The sequence below is a fragment of the Pezoporus wallicus genome, unplaced genomic scaffold (assembly GCF_028554395.1).
Source record: "Pezoporus wallicus isolate ANWC-B61680 ecotype Strahan unplaced genomic scaffold, APGP_CSIRO_Pwel_v1 contig_1035, whole genome shotgun sequence".
NCBI lineage: Eukaryota > Metazoa > Chordata > Aves > Psittaciformes > Psittacidae > Pezoporus > Pezoporus wallicus.
In genome coordinates, this window is record NW_026636811.1 from 1,399,951 (window position 1) to 1,418,819 (window position 18,869).

Below are 18,869 nucleotides of genomic sequence, written 5' to 3' on the forward strand. Positions count from 1 at the left end.
TGGATGTTGTTTTGCAGCTTGTTCCTTCCCTATTTTATCCATTGGCCTTGAGAGGTTAGAGATGCCAGACTGACAGATACTGGAGGTGCATCTCATGGCAGCTAGAGAAGTCCTTTTCAACATGCCTGCCGTGGAAGGATCCATGATGAAAGCAAGGATGTGGCTGTGAATCTCTAGGAAAATCAGAGGTTTGAGTGCAGCTGCACTGGGACTCTTGGTTCTGTTCTGAAGTGCGCATGGTTCTGTTCATTTTTGTCTATAAGGGAAAATCTGAGGACTGAAGTTAATCACAGGCAAATCCACAGCAGAACTGGAAAGAACAGAACAAAGGTGTCCTGGCTGCTCCTATAACTGCTGGACTGTGAGTGGTTGGTAATTCCCTCTTTGCTATCTTGGCTGAAATTCTGACATAAATTACTCTCTTATCTTTCAGCCCATGCATACTTGTAGCAAACAAACATAGCCATAGCCTTCTCTACTGGAGAGAGCTGAGGGCTTTATAACAAGCCGTAGAACTACCTTTCAAATACCTGGATTTTAAAGTCTAACTGAAAAGATACCCATGTAACTGTGGCATTGGAGGTAGAAAGGTCTTGTATCTGAATATTTTATTTCTATCACTTTTTATAGAATGAAGGCTCTGGGGATGGTGAGCATTTCTAGAGGGAGGACAGCTGTGAAAAGAGAGAGCAAGATAGGTACCAGTGAGCATCGATTCCATCCCTAAAGATGAGGTCTGCTTCCTTTGTGACTGCAGGCAGCTCCTTAGTGTTTCTGCCTTATCTTCACTGATGTGGGATTGTGGAGCTCAATTAAGAGAACCTTGTGGAATGGCCAAAGATCTTTATTACTGTCAGCGATGGTAACCAGAGAAGTGCTGCTACATGTGCAAGCTGCTGCATTTCTGTCTATTGAAAAATAGGATAAATAGAACATGTTTTGGTTTATTTAGTTTGTAATTACATGTGTCAACCACTGCAAGGTAAAAAAATAAGAGATGGGTACTGTAGGTCAGAGGTCATGTATTTAAATACAGATGGGTGAGTTCTAAATCCATGGAATTTAAGGAAACAAGGATGAAAGACACAGGTAAAATGAAGACTTTTAGCAAATTGTGGCTAGAGTGCTTTTGGTTTGATGGGTTTTTCTTTTTTCTTCTTTTCCCTGCAGGTAAACTTTACTTTCTTGTTCTGTATCATCTGAAGGGCACATGCATTTTCTGGGATTTTGGGAATGATTTCTGGGGTTCTGGGATTAGACATCAAATTTAACAAGATGATATATAGCTTTGAGGAGACACATTTGATGTACCACTTAGCCTTCCCATAATTTACTGCCTGCCTCTCGTCTCTGGAGGGCAAAGGGTTGATCTACACTCCAACCTGACTTTATAAATAGCAAAGCAGGAGAGGGAAAAAGAAAGCAGGCTGGGGACCTGCCTGCTAAACTGTTATGATATGACAGTGATTCGGGTAGGTGACATTAAATGCTGCTGTCTGCATTCTTAATTGTGAGTTGTCATCACCTTGGCCATTTGAGGACGAATAATGTGCTGTTCATAGTCCAGATTTCTATTCTTATTCATAGGACTCTATGTTACAACGTTGAAATACATTTGTGTAATTTGAAAACAACACTTCTGGATTTTTTGAGTATGTTTAGTTAGTGGAAATGAGGAGGGAGGGAAAACATGAGTGTACTTTGATTGGTTTTACATGTGGCTAATTTTCCTGCCTCAGAAGTGTAGCAAGCTGCCGGTATTGGAAAGCCCAAATGGAAAAATAGTTGCTTCCAAGATGAAATGAAGATTAAAAACAAACAAGTGGGGCTGGGAGGTAAGGGGGATCTCGCTCTGTAGTTGCTTGCCATTTCTCATTTTGCAAATAGCTCTGCAGAGTTGTTTGATCTATGCTTCAGCATAATTTTACCAGGAGATATTTCTGGCCTTTTGCTTTACAGTCAGATCTCTTTGCTGGGCTATTAAGTTGAAAATGCAGTCAAGTATTAACATCAAAAATGTTTATGTAACCTCCCACTGCATAGAACCCCTCCAAACTACCCTGCAATTGAGGAAGGGAAAGGGAAGGAAGGGATGGAAAGCAGAAATGGTTTCTGCTTTGGGATTTAAACGGTCAACTCATTTCAGTTAATAGAAGTTAGGCTGTTGATATATGCCCATCTACTTAAACTGTCATCGAAGTTCACTTAGCTGCATTCCAGCAGAGATTGCTGTCTGTTAAAGAGATGCAAGAGGCATTGTTACAGAGAAAGAAGGAAGAAAAGGAGGAACAAAGCAATAGCTAGGCAAGGAGATAATACAAGTACTAGACTTTCAGACTCCTGGTGGCACTGACAAGTGGTGGTAACTCTTTCAGCATCTACCTTCAGAACATTGAGTCCCACTTTCCTACCCTGCTCCTGTGTTTGTCCCTATAGGATGCTTGCATATGGCATAATTCGAAATGTTCCTTTTTTCCCTTTTCTGCTGGAATATATTTAATTTGCTTTGAACAAGAGCAAACCCAAATCCCAGGGCTTCTGAATAAAGGGGGAGTTATGTAGGGGGAATACAATGAATGTCTTAATCCTGTGTCACCCTGTCTTTGAGACACTGTGCTACATTAAATTGATTTTGCAAATGAAAGCTAAAAGCTAAGCAAAAGCCACCAATCTATTTTGCCTAAAGATGATTTTAGTGCTCTTTATGTTCCCCTAAATGGCAAACCAATTTGTTACCTGCCTACATAAACATTTGCCTATATTAGCACCAGAAATGTTTTATTTTTATTAGCCCAAACTTTATCTTTTTATGAAGACACAAGGGCCCAATAAAATTAGTGTGCAAATATAATCCCCAATTTGCATTTTTCCATGGTCAGCAGAAAAGCTGAGCAAAATCAATTTGATATTAGGTCAGCATATACATCAATAAAGCATACGCACACACAGGACCATTGTAATGGTCTCTCTAATTTCTATGCTGCCAGAGTAAAGAGATTAAATAATATTAAATGCTCCAAAATAGCTTTGCTTTTAAGAGGAATGTAAAAAGAAAGAGGGACTTTGGCATAAAATGGGCAGTAAAGGATAATAGTTGCACAATCTCCAACTTTAAAACACTGTGACAATGATCTCAGAGGCAGGCTTCCTGCTAAACAGCCCCAATTCAGCAAATCTCTTATGCCAACGCTTATGTTTAAGAATATTTTTAAGCACAATAGAAATCCATCAGACAAATCACCTGACAGAGTCAGGGCCACAACCTGAGTGAAAATCCAGAACTTGAGAGGTTTGGATCCAGTTTTGAGCACTGCATGCAGGACTACAATGTCAGCTATGCCTGGAAAATGGTAAGGAATAAAAGCAACCCTGCTACAGGATGGCATAGCCTAAATTCATATATTGAAGTACATTAATATACTGAAGTAGTATGATCCATGCATTAATACAGTGGGGTAATATATAGGGATGTACAGGGGTGCTGGGGAGAGGCTCTTCATTAGGGACTGTAGTGATAGGACAAGGGGTAACGGGTTAAAACTTAAACAGGGGAAGTTTATATTGGATGTAAGGAGGAAATTCTTTCCTGTTAGGGTGGTGAGGCGCTGGAATGGGTTGCCCAGGGAGGTTGTGAATGCTCCATCCCTGGTGGTGTTCAAGGCCAGGTTGGACGAGGCCTTGGGTGTTCTGGTTTAGTGTGAGGGGTCCTTGCCCACGGCAGGGGGGTTGGAACTTGATGATCTTAAGGTCTTTTCCAACTCCAACTATTCTATGATTCTATGATTCTATGACTGTTGCTGGATAGAATATGCATGCACAAGTGAACAGAGCTCCTCTGTGCTCCAGATGGGACTATCTAATCATGGTGGGAGGTGAAAAGAGTCTATGAGCACTCAGGCACGTGGCAGCAGTGCTTCCCTTATGCAGACTGGACCTTTCATGGATTCTGCATGGGAGCCAAGATACTTCTGCCTCCTTTTCCAGGTAAAAGTGCATAAGAATAGGTGTCTGACTGTCAAAAGCTGTAGTCCAGTCTTTGCTCGTCTCTCTTTGGTACAAATGGCATCACTTTTACCTTCTACGCCAGTGTTGTTTCTTTGTACCATTCAAGCCAACTATAAGAGGGCAAGACAGAAAAGCTTGTGGTTTTGACTCCAAGTCCAGTGGCATCTGGTAGTGACCAAAAATGGTGGTTTTGCCCTGTGTTGCTGAGATGTGCGTTCTTACCTGAAATGACAACTGTGGGCAGAAGTAACAAAAGTAAATGGACTTAGGTGCTAATCTGACCTCTTAGGAAAAGCCAGACTGCAGTAAATGCTGCTTGGATTTGATTTGCTAAAGCAAGTTGATGTGTAGAGACTAGGCAGTCAGGGCAGCAACGACATTAGTGTGTGCTTTTGACACAGATGTTACAGTTGTGTTGGAAACAGACAAGCTGAGGCAGCACAGTGAAGTGTAATGCAATTGAGTTCTTTTGATTTCCTCTGTGGAGTCATTAACTCACAGGGATTGGAATATAAGATGCTGGCAACAGCCCACCTCATACTGCAAAGTACCTGAGAAGGGAAGACAGCATGTAATTTATTTGCAATGGATATACGTATTTCATGAATATATATGCAGGTATTTAAATCAAATGAGTTTGAGGCATATGTTTTTAGAGTAATGGATTTCCATTTCTTCTGATTTGAACCTTGTGGTCTATATATAGGGTGAAATGTTGGAGGGGAGAAAAGCAAGATTTTCACAGCGCCTTGTCCCAACTTTGAAGTCCTCTGAAAAGGAATGGATTTCACTTTCAAGTTCTCCTGGTGGATGCCAGTTAAGGCTTTCTGAAGTAGATTTCTAGGGTCAGATTTGCTCACCTTTCATTCACTAGCAACCTTAGTAGTATTTTGTGAACTTGCATCACTACCATACCATGGCTGCAAGATTTAAACCACAAATCTGCAATCTCTCTGCAGTCTGTTTCTGGTCATGGATGCTAACCAAAGTTCTACCTCAGTTCTGTTTCTGTTACAGCATTTCATTTTGGTAGTAATATGTCTGCAGAAAATTTCCAGATACTTATTATTAAGCTACTGCACGCAAATACTGTTGTTTTCATGGTTTTATAGTAGCAGGAAGATGGCTAAGAGAATTTGCTGTCTTCCTGTGAAAGTTTAGATTTTGCTCTGGGTTTTTTTTTTAGTAGAAAATGTTTTCTGTGGGGCCCTGTTTTACTGGCACTAGTGTAATATGTAACCAAGAGTGGAAATCACTGTTTCCTGGATGAGAGCTGGGGGACTGTTTCCAGTGGGATTGCTTTAAGTGGTTGGCTTGTACATGCTATAGCATTAGAGAAGGAACATGAGTTGAAGGCCAAAGAGCTGAAGAGATATTCAGAGTGAGAGATCTGAGCTTCTTGCTTGCAGCTAATAAGGCTTCTTTTCAGTATGACATTCAGTTGGTGTTTATGACCACTGTAGTGGCTTTAGAGCCAGAAGAGATGTTGAGGTAAATGTTCTCACTAGCACCTTAGATCTTCACAGCTTTGCCTGAGGGAATTCTCTGCAGCACAGCAACAGAATGTTGGTGGGTGAGCAGCAGGCTACGAGGACATAACGCTCAGCGGTAGTTTGTTTAGGTCGTCCCAGTTGGAATATGAAGTCAAGGCAAATATTATCAATGATGATGGTGGTAGTAGCATTCAGGGGGGAAACAAAGTGTTTAGTTCAATCTTCAAGATGCTTTCTGGAAGAGAAAATGAGAAAGAAATAATTCCAGAAACACACGAATTTCTTCCCTAGGAAAGCTTTTCCATCAAATAGCTTTGTTTCTAAGATTCACTGCAGCAGCAGTTGGAAGGGTAGAAGGGCTATTGCAACAGACTATTTCTCTCCATTTCCATAACTCACAAAGTTGTGGCTAAATGGAGCATGCCTTTCTGTCATTTTGCTGAAGCGCTTTTGGCATCTACTAAGCAAAGCTGTACACTTCTAATCACTTTAATTTTGATTGATCTTTTCAATCCTGAAGTAGAAAATACGATGCATTTTCAATGCAACATTTAAATTAAAAATATGAAATGATGTTTTGTGGCTGTGATTTCCATTATTGGTTTGGTGGATTAACCTTAGCCAGATGCTCCTTCTTCTACAGGAGTGGGGGGAGGAAATAAGATGAAAAGTTTTGGGTCAAGATAAGGTAAAATGAAAAGTGGGTTAAGATAAAGACAGGGATATCATTTACCAGTTGCCATCGTAGGCAAAGCAGACTTGATTTGGGAGAAAAACTAATTTATTGCTAATTAAAATAGACGTGTAGAGTGAGAAGCAAAGAACACATTTCCACCCTCCATTTTCCCAAAACTGTCTTCACTTCCACCTCTTCTGAAACCCACTGCCCCTCATCTGCAGTGGTGTCAGGGATGGGTAATGGGGTTGAGGTCAGTCCAAACCAGTTCCTCTCTGCCTCTCCTTTCTCCTCACACTTTCCTCTGTGGAAGGATCTGTACGTGTAAGGTTGTGTATTCACACTCTGCAGCAGATGCACTGGCTGGAAAGCGAGTGATGCTTTGGGGATTGTAAACCAAGGTGGAGTGAAGTTGCTTGGCACTGAGTGAAGGGCGGTAATTTGGTGCTCGTCCATCCTCCAGGGAAGTGGGCAAGACAGGTGCTGATTACCACCCTGTACCACACCTCCCATTGACTCCAAGCAGCTTTGCAGTGAATCCTAAATTGAGAAAGTCCGCTTCAGTTCCAGAGGAGAATGAACTATAAATGATTTTAATAACTGTTATGAAGGGTAAAGCGTAAATAATAAAAATGTAATTATAACCAACCAAACAAAAAGGCAAAGCTACAAACACCCCCAAACTTATCTTCTGTCCAAAAGATTTCCTAACCAAGAAGCTGTTCCAGCTCCAAACAGTGGTAGTCATGTTGCTGAGCATCACTTCTGTGCTAGCCACTGTCCCTGTAACGCTGTTTTTCCAAGAGAGGGTGAAAACTCCTCTCATCTTTCAAAAGTGATACCAGCCTTCTTCTTTTGTTCTTTAAAGTTGGTTTGCTGATTTATCTCCTTCCTCCCACACTACTTGATGTTAATGCAAATGATGTGGGGTGGTCATCACTTCTAACTGAAGGTAGTGTGTTCCTTTTTGCTGCTTCCCACTTGGGTTCTGCAGACACAATTGGCCCCACCAGCTGCTATGTTTGTCAGAGACATCCTTTCTTATATTTCTTTGCCTCTGGGGCTCAGAAACACCCGAGAGGGGTGAAGCTGGAGTATGAAAGGACAAACGAATGGCTGAGTTACAGGGTGAGCAGCTGTAGGACATTTAGGGAGGCTAAGGAAATAAAAAAGAAACCTGCTGAGATTGTCTCCAGAGAACAACCAAAACTCTATTGATTATTTCTGTGGTGCTGTTAGGTGTGATTTACCACTGGGGAAGCTGAGCATTCCTAAGAGTTCAGGAAATTAACAAAATAACTCGGGTATGATCTTGAGGCCTCCCAAACATCCTTCACATTAAAAGTCAATGTTTGGGTGTATATGTAACACATCTTACTAATTACAAAAAGAAAGGCTTGGGTTTGGTTTCTAGTCTCCTTTTAGTATGTAAACTTTATATTTCAAACCAAAGATTGAAACTGTTTGTAGCAATTGGATCCTGCTGTGTTTAGTATTACCCCTGCTGTGTGTGTTCAGAGCTAGATAAGACATCTAACTGAGGTCCTGACCTCTTATGGTCTTTAAAATTCCCAGAACCCACTTTGAAAGAGTGTAATTTTTATTACACTCTTTGCAGTCATTGCACAAACAGGGAAAACATGCTGCTTAACCCTTGTAGTTTACAGCTAAAGTAAGTAGCCATAGTATGGTTTCAGTACTGAGGGATTAACCCATATAAATTCAGCATAGTTGGGATCTAAGTCTCCCACCTATCTGTAATTTGAAGGGGACCTGATTTTCATGCTCTCACTGGAGAAGCTTGCTGGATTTAATCCTGGACACTTTTCCATGCTTTATTGGTTTTGAGCATCTCTTTCAGTCAGGGCAGATGCAGTTCCAAATAGTAAAGAGATTAAAAAAAATAATAATACACCCCCTCAAATCCCCCAAAGCAAAGCCTAATAAATGCCATTTGTTAGCACTTTACCATTGTTGGGCACTGTTAAGGCTTGTATCAAGCGTAATGCAGGGTGCAATTGGCTTAACGTTGTGAATGGACCCCTACTGTTGTTCTTGTCGCCCCAAGGGGACATTTATCACAAGTGAGAGAGCAATTATAGTGCAGTTAAGCTCACTGTAGTAAGTCTTGGGTTTTGAAAAGAGAGCTAACTTTGCTGTTGCAGGTTTGGCTGCATGTCATTAGTTACCCAGCCTTTGTGCAGTCTGCTATATGGCGTGGTATGGGATGCTCAGTGACACTGCCTCCTTTAGTTGTAGATCGTGCTTATTTGTAATGTATGTCCAGTTTTAATTAAAGGATATGCCTTAAAAAACATAGGCCCTTTTTTCCTACACCTGGGACCCTGTTTAAGGATCTTTATCTCTCTCTTCCCCTCTGTTCCCTACCACCCCCTTCTGCTGCAGCGAACCTTCGTCCAGGGGCTGAACAGAAAGTGGTGTTCATCACTGCACGGGTCCACCCTGGGGAAACACCATCTTCCTTTGTGTGCCAAGGTGAGTGTCTGCATGAAGATTGAAGATCTGTTGAGATCCGTTTTCCTTCCTATTGATGAGTGTATTGGGTTTGCATAGCGTTGGATCTGCTAGAAGGCTGAGTTCACGTTTTCCCACAGTGAGATTATCAGCAGAATCTTTCACCTCTACCTGGTTTCCTGGAGGCAGTAGAAGTATCTTAGTCTTACAAACGTTTGCTGAACTTGGTCAGAATTGGACGGTGGGCTCTGAAGCTATTGAGGAAGAACTGACACACTTACACATATGCAGTGTGATCATGTAAGCCTCCTTTTCTTAGGGAAATAGGCTGGAAAAGCTCTGGGAACATTTCTTTATTAACTGGTTGGTTTATCTTGCTGTCTACTATCTTCAGCTGCTTTTCCACTACAAAGCAATGACCCTTGTGCTCCAATTTAATTCCGAGGCCTCTATTTGTCTGAAGCTGCTGCTCTGAGGAGCACAGCTCCAGTGGCTGACAGCTGTTCCCTGCACAAAGCATTCCTGCTAAAAATAGAAAGCAAATTGCCCAGCTCGTATTTATAAAGAGTTGTAAATGTCAGGCTTGTGGGTACAAATAAATAAATAATCCTGGCATGTGTTCATATAACTGCATTGTATAGGTCTGAAATGTTGTACTTACGGTATGTGGCTTTCTGCAGTGGTAAATTGTTGATGGTGTAAATCAACGTAACTTCCCTGAAGCCAAGGCAATATGCTAATTTACTACATCAGCTTGGATCTGGCCCTGCCAAGCCAATGAGTTGCATCAATCAAGCATATGCAGAGTTTATTATGTTGGCTACTTGTAATGCTGTGGATTGGTTTGCGACTGGCCCTGTTAGTACCTAAAGACCTCAGTGGGAAAGGTCTGGCACAGCTTCACGGTCTTCTCTGTGTGCTTCTCATTCTGGCAAGGTCCTGTGTTTGGCATCTCTCTAAGGCAAAAGGTCAACAGCTGTGACTTCTGATGTCCTAGCCCGATGGGCTAATAGGACACTGGGCCTCTTCTTGCTGGCCTGTGAAGTAACAAAGGTAAAACCCTTCCTTTAATAAAATAGTGCTTCAGACTGAGAGCAGGAAAACTCAGCAAGTTTCCCATCTCCTGCAGTGGCATAGTCAATGCAGGGCATTACAGTACACATGATGTTTGTTAATGAATATGGATTTTTAATTGGATGCTTTGATTCTGTTTGTGGCTGCTGGCACAGCCCTGTGAAATGAGGGCTGAGGCATGCTGCTGCTGTGGTGGTACTTTGTAAACGATGTTGTTTTATTTTGATAATGGAGAGTTTATTCAATAGGGGAGAAAAAAAAAAGGAATGCAAAAAAGTGGGTGGCATGCTTAGCCTGGTGAAACAACTGGATGGAAGTCATGTTCTGACTGCCTCAGAGAAACTTTGTGGTTTGTAGGGAAAACTAAAACAAAAAGGGAGAGGGGAGATAAGGAAAAGCAAAATGAAAAGGAGAGATTGCTCTTGGAGAAGAGCATCAGAAACTTGCTGTGGCTGCAGTTATAATGCACGCTTGACTCGCTTGGAAATGCATGGATCTGAAGGCACTGAACTCTGCTGTGCATCAAGCCATTCTGTCCAGTGCAGATGAAGCTGCCTTGTGTGTATAATTACTGTCAAGACAAGTAGAAATGGCAAACATTTCAAGGCTGTTGCTGTGGTTTTTCTAGCACTGCCAAATGTGAAATTGGGTGCTTGTTCCATCTTTAGGAACTTTTGTGTGGGAGGGCCAAAAGAATGGATAAAAAGGATCCCTTTGGCAGTCAAGTGAGGGCACAATGGGGAGTTATGTTTCTGGAGTCTTAGAAGTATTTTGGCAGTTGGGTGTTGCAGATTTAATATCCAAATGCAAGCCCTGTGCATATGGAACATGTCAGGAATTTTTTAACTTGGCAAAGAGATTTCTTCTTGGATGTTTGATTATGCTCACAACCTGAAGTATTAAGATATGGCAGCTAATCCCAAGGATTCCCCGGGTGCAAGCGGCATCTTATTTATGGAAGAGCGGAACTGTGACTGTCCAGGCCTGGAGAAGCATCTCACAGAGGAATAGATAAGGAGTTACAAGATTTATTTTTGTTCTTAATTTTATCAGTCAATCTTGGGTTTAATTCAATTCAGGCTCTGTTTGCCTCTTTCAAGCTGTAAGCTCATAACTAACTCCTTGCTCAGTTTTCTACCTGTCTTTGAGGTAACCAGGTCTCTTCATGACCTCTTTGGTGTGCTCTCTGCTAAGGATATATAGCTACGTACAGTCTGGACACCAGCTTCCTGGGGCCTGACAAAAGCTCCATATTATATCTTCCATTTTTTTGATTAGGAAAGATACTCAGAGAAGCAAGTTGCCTAGCCTTGATGCTTCAGGATATGCTTGGTCCTGTCTGTTGATCCTTTGTTCTTCATTCTACCACAAAATCTAAGCAGGGATCTTTGTGTTCCTGTGGGAAAAGACCCTCCCAAAATGATCATCTCCCTGTTCAGAACTGTACTGTTTCTGTCATCCTTCTTCACATTCCGTTATGAAGAGTCCACTGAAAAATGAGCTTTGGATACAAATGCTCAATATTCCTGCAGATCTACAAGTATCGTAAACTTGGATACACACCTCTGTCTCCTTACAGCTGTGGCTTGTTTGCAGCAGTAGCCAGATCTCCCTAGAATCATTAGGCACCTCATCCAGCAGTTAAAAACAAGTGCTATAATATTTCACACATGGTGCAGCTGCTGAGCTCTAGCTCCCTTCCTTAAAAGGCAGGGAAAACCCTAAAGGGCCTCTTCATAGAAAGATGGATTAAGAACCTCGAGGGTTTTTTTTTCTGTTTTGGTCTTTTAAGAGTTATTACAGTGCTTCAGGTTAGCCTTTTTAGGAAGTTTTCATGATAGTTCTTAACTGCTTGTTGTGAAGTTCAGGGACAGAGATGAAGAGTTAGTCACCAGAGAGTGTATTTGCATGAGTGCACTTTACATCCAAAGGTAGGACGGTGCTTTCCTCCTCAGGCTGTGACAGTCATCATGAGCACTGATGCCTGGGTCATGTTTGGGGATGAGTAAGTAGGAGTGGGGTCTAAGATGAAGAGGACTGTTGTTTTCACTTAGCTCTTACAGACTATTTTCTAACTAGCTGGAATCACTGCTGTTCCTGGAAGGCTTTTGTAGTGCCACACAGAACAGTGCAAATTCATCTTACAGCTTGAACTCATCACTCATGGGCTGTTCAGATTTCTGAGGGATTTTTCTGAAGTTGCGGTTTTAGATTCTTTTCCTTTCTTAGATACTTTTCCTTATTTTCCACCTCCTCCCCTCCTCCCCCCTCATATTTTTATTTCAGCAAATGCATGCTATTTTCTGTCTTCCACATTATACCGTCAAGGCAAGTAAATTATTAACCCTTACAGATGGGGCAGATGTCAGATAATGCCTATATATATATATAATGCGTACAAATATGTAGGTGTAAAATATGTACCTCCAGTCCCTAACCTCTAAACACTGGTGATAAGCCAGCATTCCAAAGGCCTGGTTTTTATCCAGTATCTGGCAATAAGAGTATTCCCTCCTTCCTACCACTCAGCATTCTTACAGTCTCATATTTCCTTCTGTTGCCTGCTAGATTTTATTTCTTTAGTAGGAGGTAAGCAACTGTCCCTCACTATTCATGCGTACGGGAGGTTGTAGGACACATGTGGTGGCTACCATGTTCAAGTTTGCCCTGTATGCTTTGGCTTTTACAAGCAGTCCGTAATTGCAAGCTTAAGCATGTCTAGATGTAGTTAGACTGCATTTTCTTTCATTACTTTCTTCATTGACTTTGCATGTTTTATCAGTAGGATGTCGTTTGCCATCTTTTTAAGACATTTGTCTGTGCAATCAATGCAAAAAAAGACAATTTGTACCCCAAGTGTTTTATTTTAATATAGTTTGCCAGGCTGGGAGCCCAGAATGTAAGATCCAGTGCAAGAGGGGAGGGAGAGGGATCCCATAGCTGGGTTTGCAGATGCTGAGCATCTTGTGCCAAGTGTAATTTGACCTGAAGCTGACCTTGAAGCTTATGGGCTGAATAGGGAACAGCCATTAAAAAGAAAATATAAGGAAAACAGACACCTGGGACTCTTATCCATAAGAAATGGAGCAAAAATGACTTTTCAATCAATCTTTTTTCATTACAGCTGCATAAATGAATGCTCCCTCTCGCTTCACCCTTAAATCAGATGGTATGAAATGAAAAACCAGACTACACTGGACAAAATCTCTTGGTTTTCTGTTAACATTCTTGGTCTGTGTTTTTAACCCCCAACCTCTTCTCAGCAGAGTGCAGGGAAAAAAGAAATCTGAAAACTTTCATATAAATTTTGTTTCTAAGTTTAAAGAATGGGGTTGAAGGGGACAGACTGCCTGAAAATGTCTCCTACCAGCTGTGTCAGGAGTGCTGCTGTTGCACAGTAACTCACTGGGGTACTGGGTAACTGAACTTGCTCTTTATGTGGCCAAGGTGCTCTGAAGGGTTTTATTCCTGTACAGATTCCAAGATGCTTCCTAAAAGCGGTGTCAGTTTTGTAGTTCACTGATGGGCTGCACCAGAGAGTGGTGGTAAGTCAGCCATTTTCAAACTGATGGCGCGTCACTAGCGGGGTCCTCAGGGATTGTTATGGGGCCCAGCGCTATTTAATATCTTTGTAAATGATCTGGGAGTTGTGAATGCTCCATCCCTGGCAGTGTTCAAGGCCAGGTTGGAAAAAGCCTTGGGTGACATGGTTTAGTGTGAGGTGTCCCTGCCCATGGCAGGGGGTTGGAACTAGGTGATCTTAAGGTCATTTCCAACCCCAACTACTCTATGATTCTATCAAGTGTACCCTGACCGAGTATGATGATGACACCAAACTGAGCGGGGAAGTGGAAATGTTGGAAGGGAGACCCATCCTGCGTGATGACCTGGATAGGCTGGAAGAGTGGGCTGACAAGAACCTTATGGAGTTCAATAAGGGCGGGTGAAAGGTCTTGCACCTGGGTAAACACAATACAAGAGTGCAGCTGGGATCTACTTGGCAGCTCTGTGGAAAGGGACCTCGGAGTCCTGGTGAACAACAAGCTCAATATGAGTGAACAGTGTGCAGCTGCAGCAAAGAAAGACAACAGGATGCAGGGTTGTATGAACAAGGGCATCACCAGCAGAGAACTCATTATCCAATTTGATACTCATCAGGCCACACTAGGGATACTGTGTTTGGTTTTGGTCCCTGCTATACAAAAAAGATGTGGACAGGCTGAAGAGAGTCCAGGCAAGGTCTACAAAGATGGTTAAAAGACTGGGAAGCCTGCAGTATAAAGGAAAGGCTGAAAGAACTGGGTCTGTTCAGCATTGAGAAATGAAGGCTCAGGGGAGACCTTACCAAAATTCCAGTTCCAGTATTTAAAGGGTGGCTACGAAGAAGATGGAAAGTCCCTTTTAACAAGGAGTCACATGGAAAAGAGGAGGGGTAATAAGCACAAGTTCCTCCTAGGGAGATTGCACTTGGACACTAGAGGAAATTTTTTCACAATGAAAACAATCAGCCATTGGAATAATCTCCCCAGGGAAGTGGTGGATTCCCCAACACTGGACACTTAAGATTTGGCTGAACATGACACTGGGACATCTAGTCTAGGTCATGTTTCCCTAGAAAGGTTGGACCAGATGATTCTTGAGGCTTCTTCCAACATGGTATTCTATGATACTATAGATTCTATTATTCATGGAGGCAATGCCTTCAAGCTTGATCCTGAAGGAGTTAGTGAAGCTCTCTACAACATGAGTGGGACTTGGGAAGGTCAAAGGCGGTGATCCTGCCCCTCTACTATGCTCTCATGAGAGCCCACTTGGAGCACTGTGTGCAGTTCTGGTGTCCTCAACATAAAAAGGACATGGAACTGTTGGAACAAGTCCAGAGAAGGGCCGCGAGGACGATCAGGGGACTGGAGCACCTCCTGTATGAAGATAGGCTGAGAAAACTGGGGCTGTTCAGCCTGGAGAAGAGAAGGCTGCATGGAGACCTCAGAGCAGCCTTCCAGTATCTGAAGGGGGCCTATAGGGATGCTGGGGAGGGACTCTTCATTAGGGACTGTAGTGATAGGACAAGGGGTAATGGGTTCAAACTGAAACAGGGGAAGTTCAGGCTAGATATAAGGAAGAAGTTCTTTCCTGTGAGGGTAGTGAGGCACTGGCACAGATTGTCCAAAGAAGTGGTAAATGCTCCATCCCTGGCAGTGTTCAAGGCCAGGTTGGACAAAGCCTTGAGCAACATGGTTTAGTGTGAAGTGTCTCTGCCTACAGCAGAGAACTGGAACTGGATGATCTTAAGGTCCTTTCCAACCCGAACAATTCTGTGAGTCTATTTTTGGGGGTGTTTGTTCATGGAAAAGGCAGTTGTATGTGTGAGTGTGAGAAGAGTAATTTTGAAACTTACTGCTCCTTCTTGGAATTTTAGTCAAACTTTGTCTTTTATTACAAAGAAAGAGGAGGAATAAACTGTCAGGGCTAAAAGCTTCTTTTCTGCTTCCTTCGCTAAGCATAAATCTTTTGAGCATTAGGGCATAAGTGATAGTTACTGAAAGACAGGACAGGGCATGTTTTGAATGCAAGTGTAAATAAAGCTAATGAAGCCTTTACATGTGAAAAGTTACCTTTTAGAAGTAACAGAGGTGATAACCTAGCTGTTTTCAGGGGATAAATTTCTCCTAAAGAAATGAAACTAAGTTCTCTGGACATTGGTATAGGATACTTTTGGTAACAGCAGCTCTACTGGAGAAAAACACTGAACCCAGAAAGTGTCTGTTGTGGTAACAATGGGGACATTGAAAGCTTGAAGCTGTCACCTGCCGAACCTCGTATCAGACTGAATTTGCACCTGATTAAATGCATGGGTTACATCAGTTCTGAACTGACTTTATCTATTGTATTCTTCCTTCTAGAAAGCCAAATCATCTTCATTTCTCATATATATTTCCTACTAGAGGAGGAAACAAAATCGGATTCCATACAGAGTGGAAATCTTGTACGTGTACGTTATACTACCATAAGGTCTCACTTCTATGTTCTCTGTCAAAGGAAGAGACTACAAACAAACACTTATGCTCTCCTAGCTACTTCTAGACTCAAAGAGAATGTCCCCACATGTATAAAGGCTTAGTCTGCAATTCATCTTTGAATGCAGAAGGCCACGCAGCAGGCCTGTTAGTGCTCTCGGATATAGGAATGGCCTTTGTGAGGGCTGTTGCCAGTGTTCCAGGCTGTGTGCTGCATTGCTAATACTGCAGAGAACTGAACTAAACAGAAGTTCCACTTCAAGGGGGTTTTGCACTCTCTTGCCACCATAGAGGAACAGAGACGCTGATCTTCCATTGCCTTTCAATACTTGTATCCTTTTGCGAATCTTCTCTTTTGGCTGCAGTCCATAGGAAAATGCATCTGATATTGCACAATACTGTCCTAGTGGTCAATAAGAAAGCAAACTCTTCCTATAAAATGAATGAGTTTCTACATACCCAAGATGATATGCATAAGCTGTGGCAGGAGAGGATAGGAACGCTCTCCTGTTCATTTAGCTGCAGCTTAGCACTTACAAGCAGTGAGGGAACATGGTGAACAGAAGCTGCAGTTCGTGGTCTCTTTTATAGGGGTTCAGGAAACCAAATGATGAGAAGCAGACAAAGACAACAGAATTCAACACCACAAACATAAAATGAGCTGCAGAGCTCTCTAAAAGTTGTTAGACTGCATTCATCCTTCTCACTGAGACTTATTTTTTCTCTTAAGTGCAGGGCTCCTAAGCTTTAATACAAAGGGAAACACACTCTCCTTGACTTCTAAAGCAACGTGAAAAACACTATTGTCTGTCCCTTGTAAATCTCCTGGATGGGATTTTAGTGTGAAGCATCCCAGGAGAGAGAGAGGTTGTTCTGAGAATATGAAACATCCATATTGCAATAATGAAAATAAATGCCCCTCTTAAAATTGTATTGATGTAAATAGACCATTAGAAGGATTTCTGCTACCCAAAGTGACATTAGCTGTTACAAGATAGTTTTGAATCAATTCATGATGGTGTCAGGTAGATATGAGAGGTTATACACCTGGTTTCCTGAGCTGCAGGGCATTTATAATGAGGTTAAAGTTCTCTGGGTATAGTTATGTGACTTATTATCTCACTGTGTTTGCTTGCTGGACGCGCCAAGGAACCCAGCACAGAAGAGAAGATGATGTGATGGTGGCAGAGTGGGTAGAGGGGCTGAACAGGGGCATGGTCAGTCTGCAAAAGGCAGAAGGAATCTCTAGAGCTCTGGAGATCTGGGCTGCTCCTGAGGGAGGAGGCGTGCTAAGTGCAGAGAAAGCTGTTGTGTGACCGTGAGACCCCCTTCCCACCTACAGTAGAAGTTGCTGCCTCATCTCTTCCATCCTATCAGTAGTATTGGGAGCAGAAAATTGGACTTGCTAGGCAGGCTCTCAGTCCCAAGCCTGGCCCTGCATGCTCATTCATCTTGCAACTTCCACTAGGAGGAATGGATCAGTTGTAACTCCTTGTTCCTGGGACAAGGCCAGCTTTGCCTACGCAGCTAAGAAATGTCAAGTGGCTTTGATTCAGTTTGCCCTTTGCCCATGGCAGGTCTTTGACTACTTCTGTTTAACTAATCTTCTTTACAATATCAGAAAGCTAAAGGAGCCCTTGGTCTTCAAGAGGGAGAATTGAAAAAGACTTCACTATATAACGGCAGGCAAATTTGCTTTGTCTCCAGGTGGGATTGCCTAATTAATCTCTTCAACATACTGGTTTTGCAATGTTTCTTGACTTCTCATACTTCTGAATAGCATTAGCTTAAAGATCATTTCCTTCCAGCCCTAATCAGTCTGCCTCTAGGGTAGAGCACATCATGTAACAGCATACCGTGGCACTTTGCTGATGTCTGAGGACAGGAAAAAGAGAAAATAGTCACTCAGCTGAACTTCATGAGCATTTGTCTTTCCTTAATATGGACTGGCTTTCACACTAGAAATTGCGGTCCAAACGGATTTTGAAGATGTTGATTCACATCAACATCACATCAGAGCCATCTTCTGTGTGTATTGCTCCATATAACCATGGGCCGTAAGTCCTACACTTTCAGTGAGTGGCATTGTGCCCATGCAATATATCTCCCCTGGGCCAACATGGGAGAGCAAACACTCTAGAAGTGTTAGCTAACACATTGCTTGTGACACTGCCTGCTGTGGCTGCGCAGCAGCAGTCCAACTCACCAAGAGCATCCTGTGTACAGTGCATGCAGATTTCCCCAAACTGGGCTTTGCATGCATGGGTCAAACCATACTGGAGCATCTAGTTGCTAGTGGAGAAATCTCAGACAGGAATCCTGAAGTCCTGCCCCAATTGAATTAGACCTGGGCATGAACATGCAAAGCTCAGAACAGTGAAGTAAAGACCACAGGAAGTCTGGGGTTGTCTTAAGATCTCATTTGCATGGCTCTGTTAATGAGAAAGAAACAGCTTCCAGTAACTGACCACCATTAATTTCAAGGAATTGAAGTTGTGAGATGAAACCCTCTCTTTAAGTATAGAACTGTGTGAGATTGGTGCTGATCAAGCTGCAGGTGTGGTAGTGGTATGTCAGGCTTCACAATTAGTAGTCTTGTCTAGTTTTTATACTTTTCTTTAAGCCTTTTCCATTCTCCTTCAGTAGTGTCCCCACCCTTCTTCACAAGTGATATTAATCTTGCTGGCCTATTGTTTTCAGCTTTCTCTTCTTGACCCTTTGTACTTTGCTTGCCCTGGCTCAGTTCAGCTGAATTGATTTTTTTTGTTTTCATTCTGTTTTCAGTTCAGTTTTGTCTCCAAGGTGGCCTGCACTTACGTCCTTGCTCCTTCTGCATCTCTATGGCTGCTGCTCAGAGGAGCTAGCATTCATGTGTGACAAGGACTTGGCCACTGGAATCTTCTCTACGACACCAGGGCACCTGGGTGAAACTCTTCCTCTGCCCCTGAACAGATTGCTCACGTGCTCTGTGTGCGCCTGTCACAAGTACTGTGTGGATGTTTATAAGAAGCCTGTCTCCTTGACTTCTGCAGCTTGCAGAGAAAAGGGCGTAAAGCTTGTTTGCAGAGTAAGAAGGGACTTGGGATGAAGGCTGGCTCCTGTCCCAGGCAATAGCCCATAGAAGTTGTG

At 42.5% G+C, this 18,869-nt stretch overlaps 1 protein-coding gene across 2 annotated transcripts in view; it reads left to right on the forward strand.

The window, feature by feature from the left end:
- The window catches only part of BEND5 (BEN domain containing 5), a 952,584-nt gene that overhangs the window by 723,515 nt on the left and 210,200 nt on the right, over nt 1-18,869 (forward strand). For both annotated transcript variants that reach the window (XM_057401794.1, XM_057401795.1), the window contains exon 7: nt 8,581-8,670. In XM_057401794.1, the coding sequence (XP_057257777.1) occupies nt 8,581-8,670 (90 nt within the window). The remainder of the gene's footprint in view (nt 1-8,580; nt 8,671-18,869) is intronic.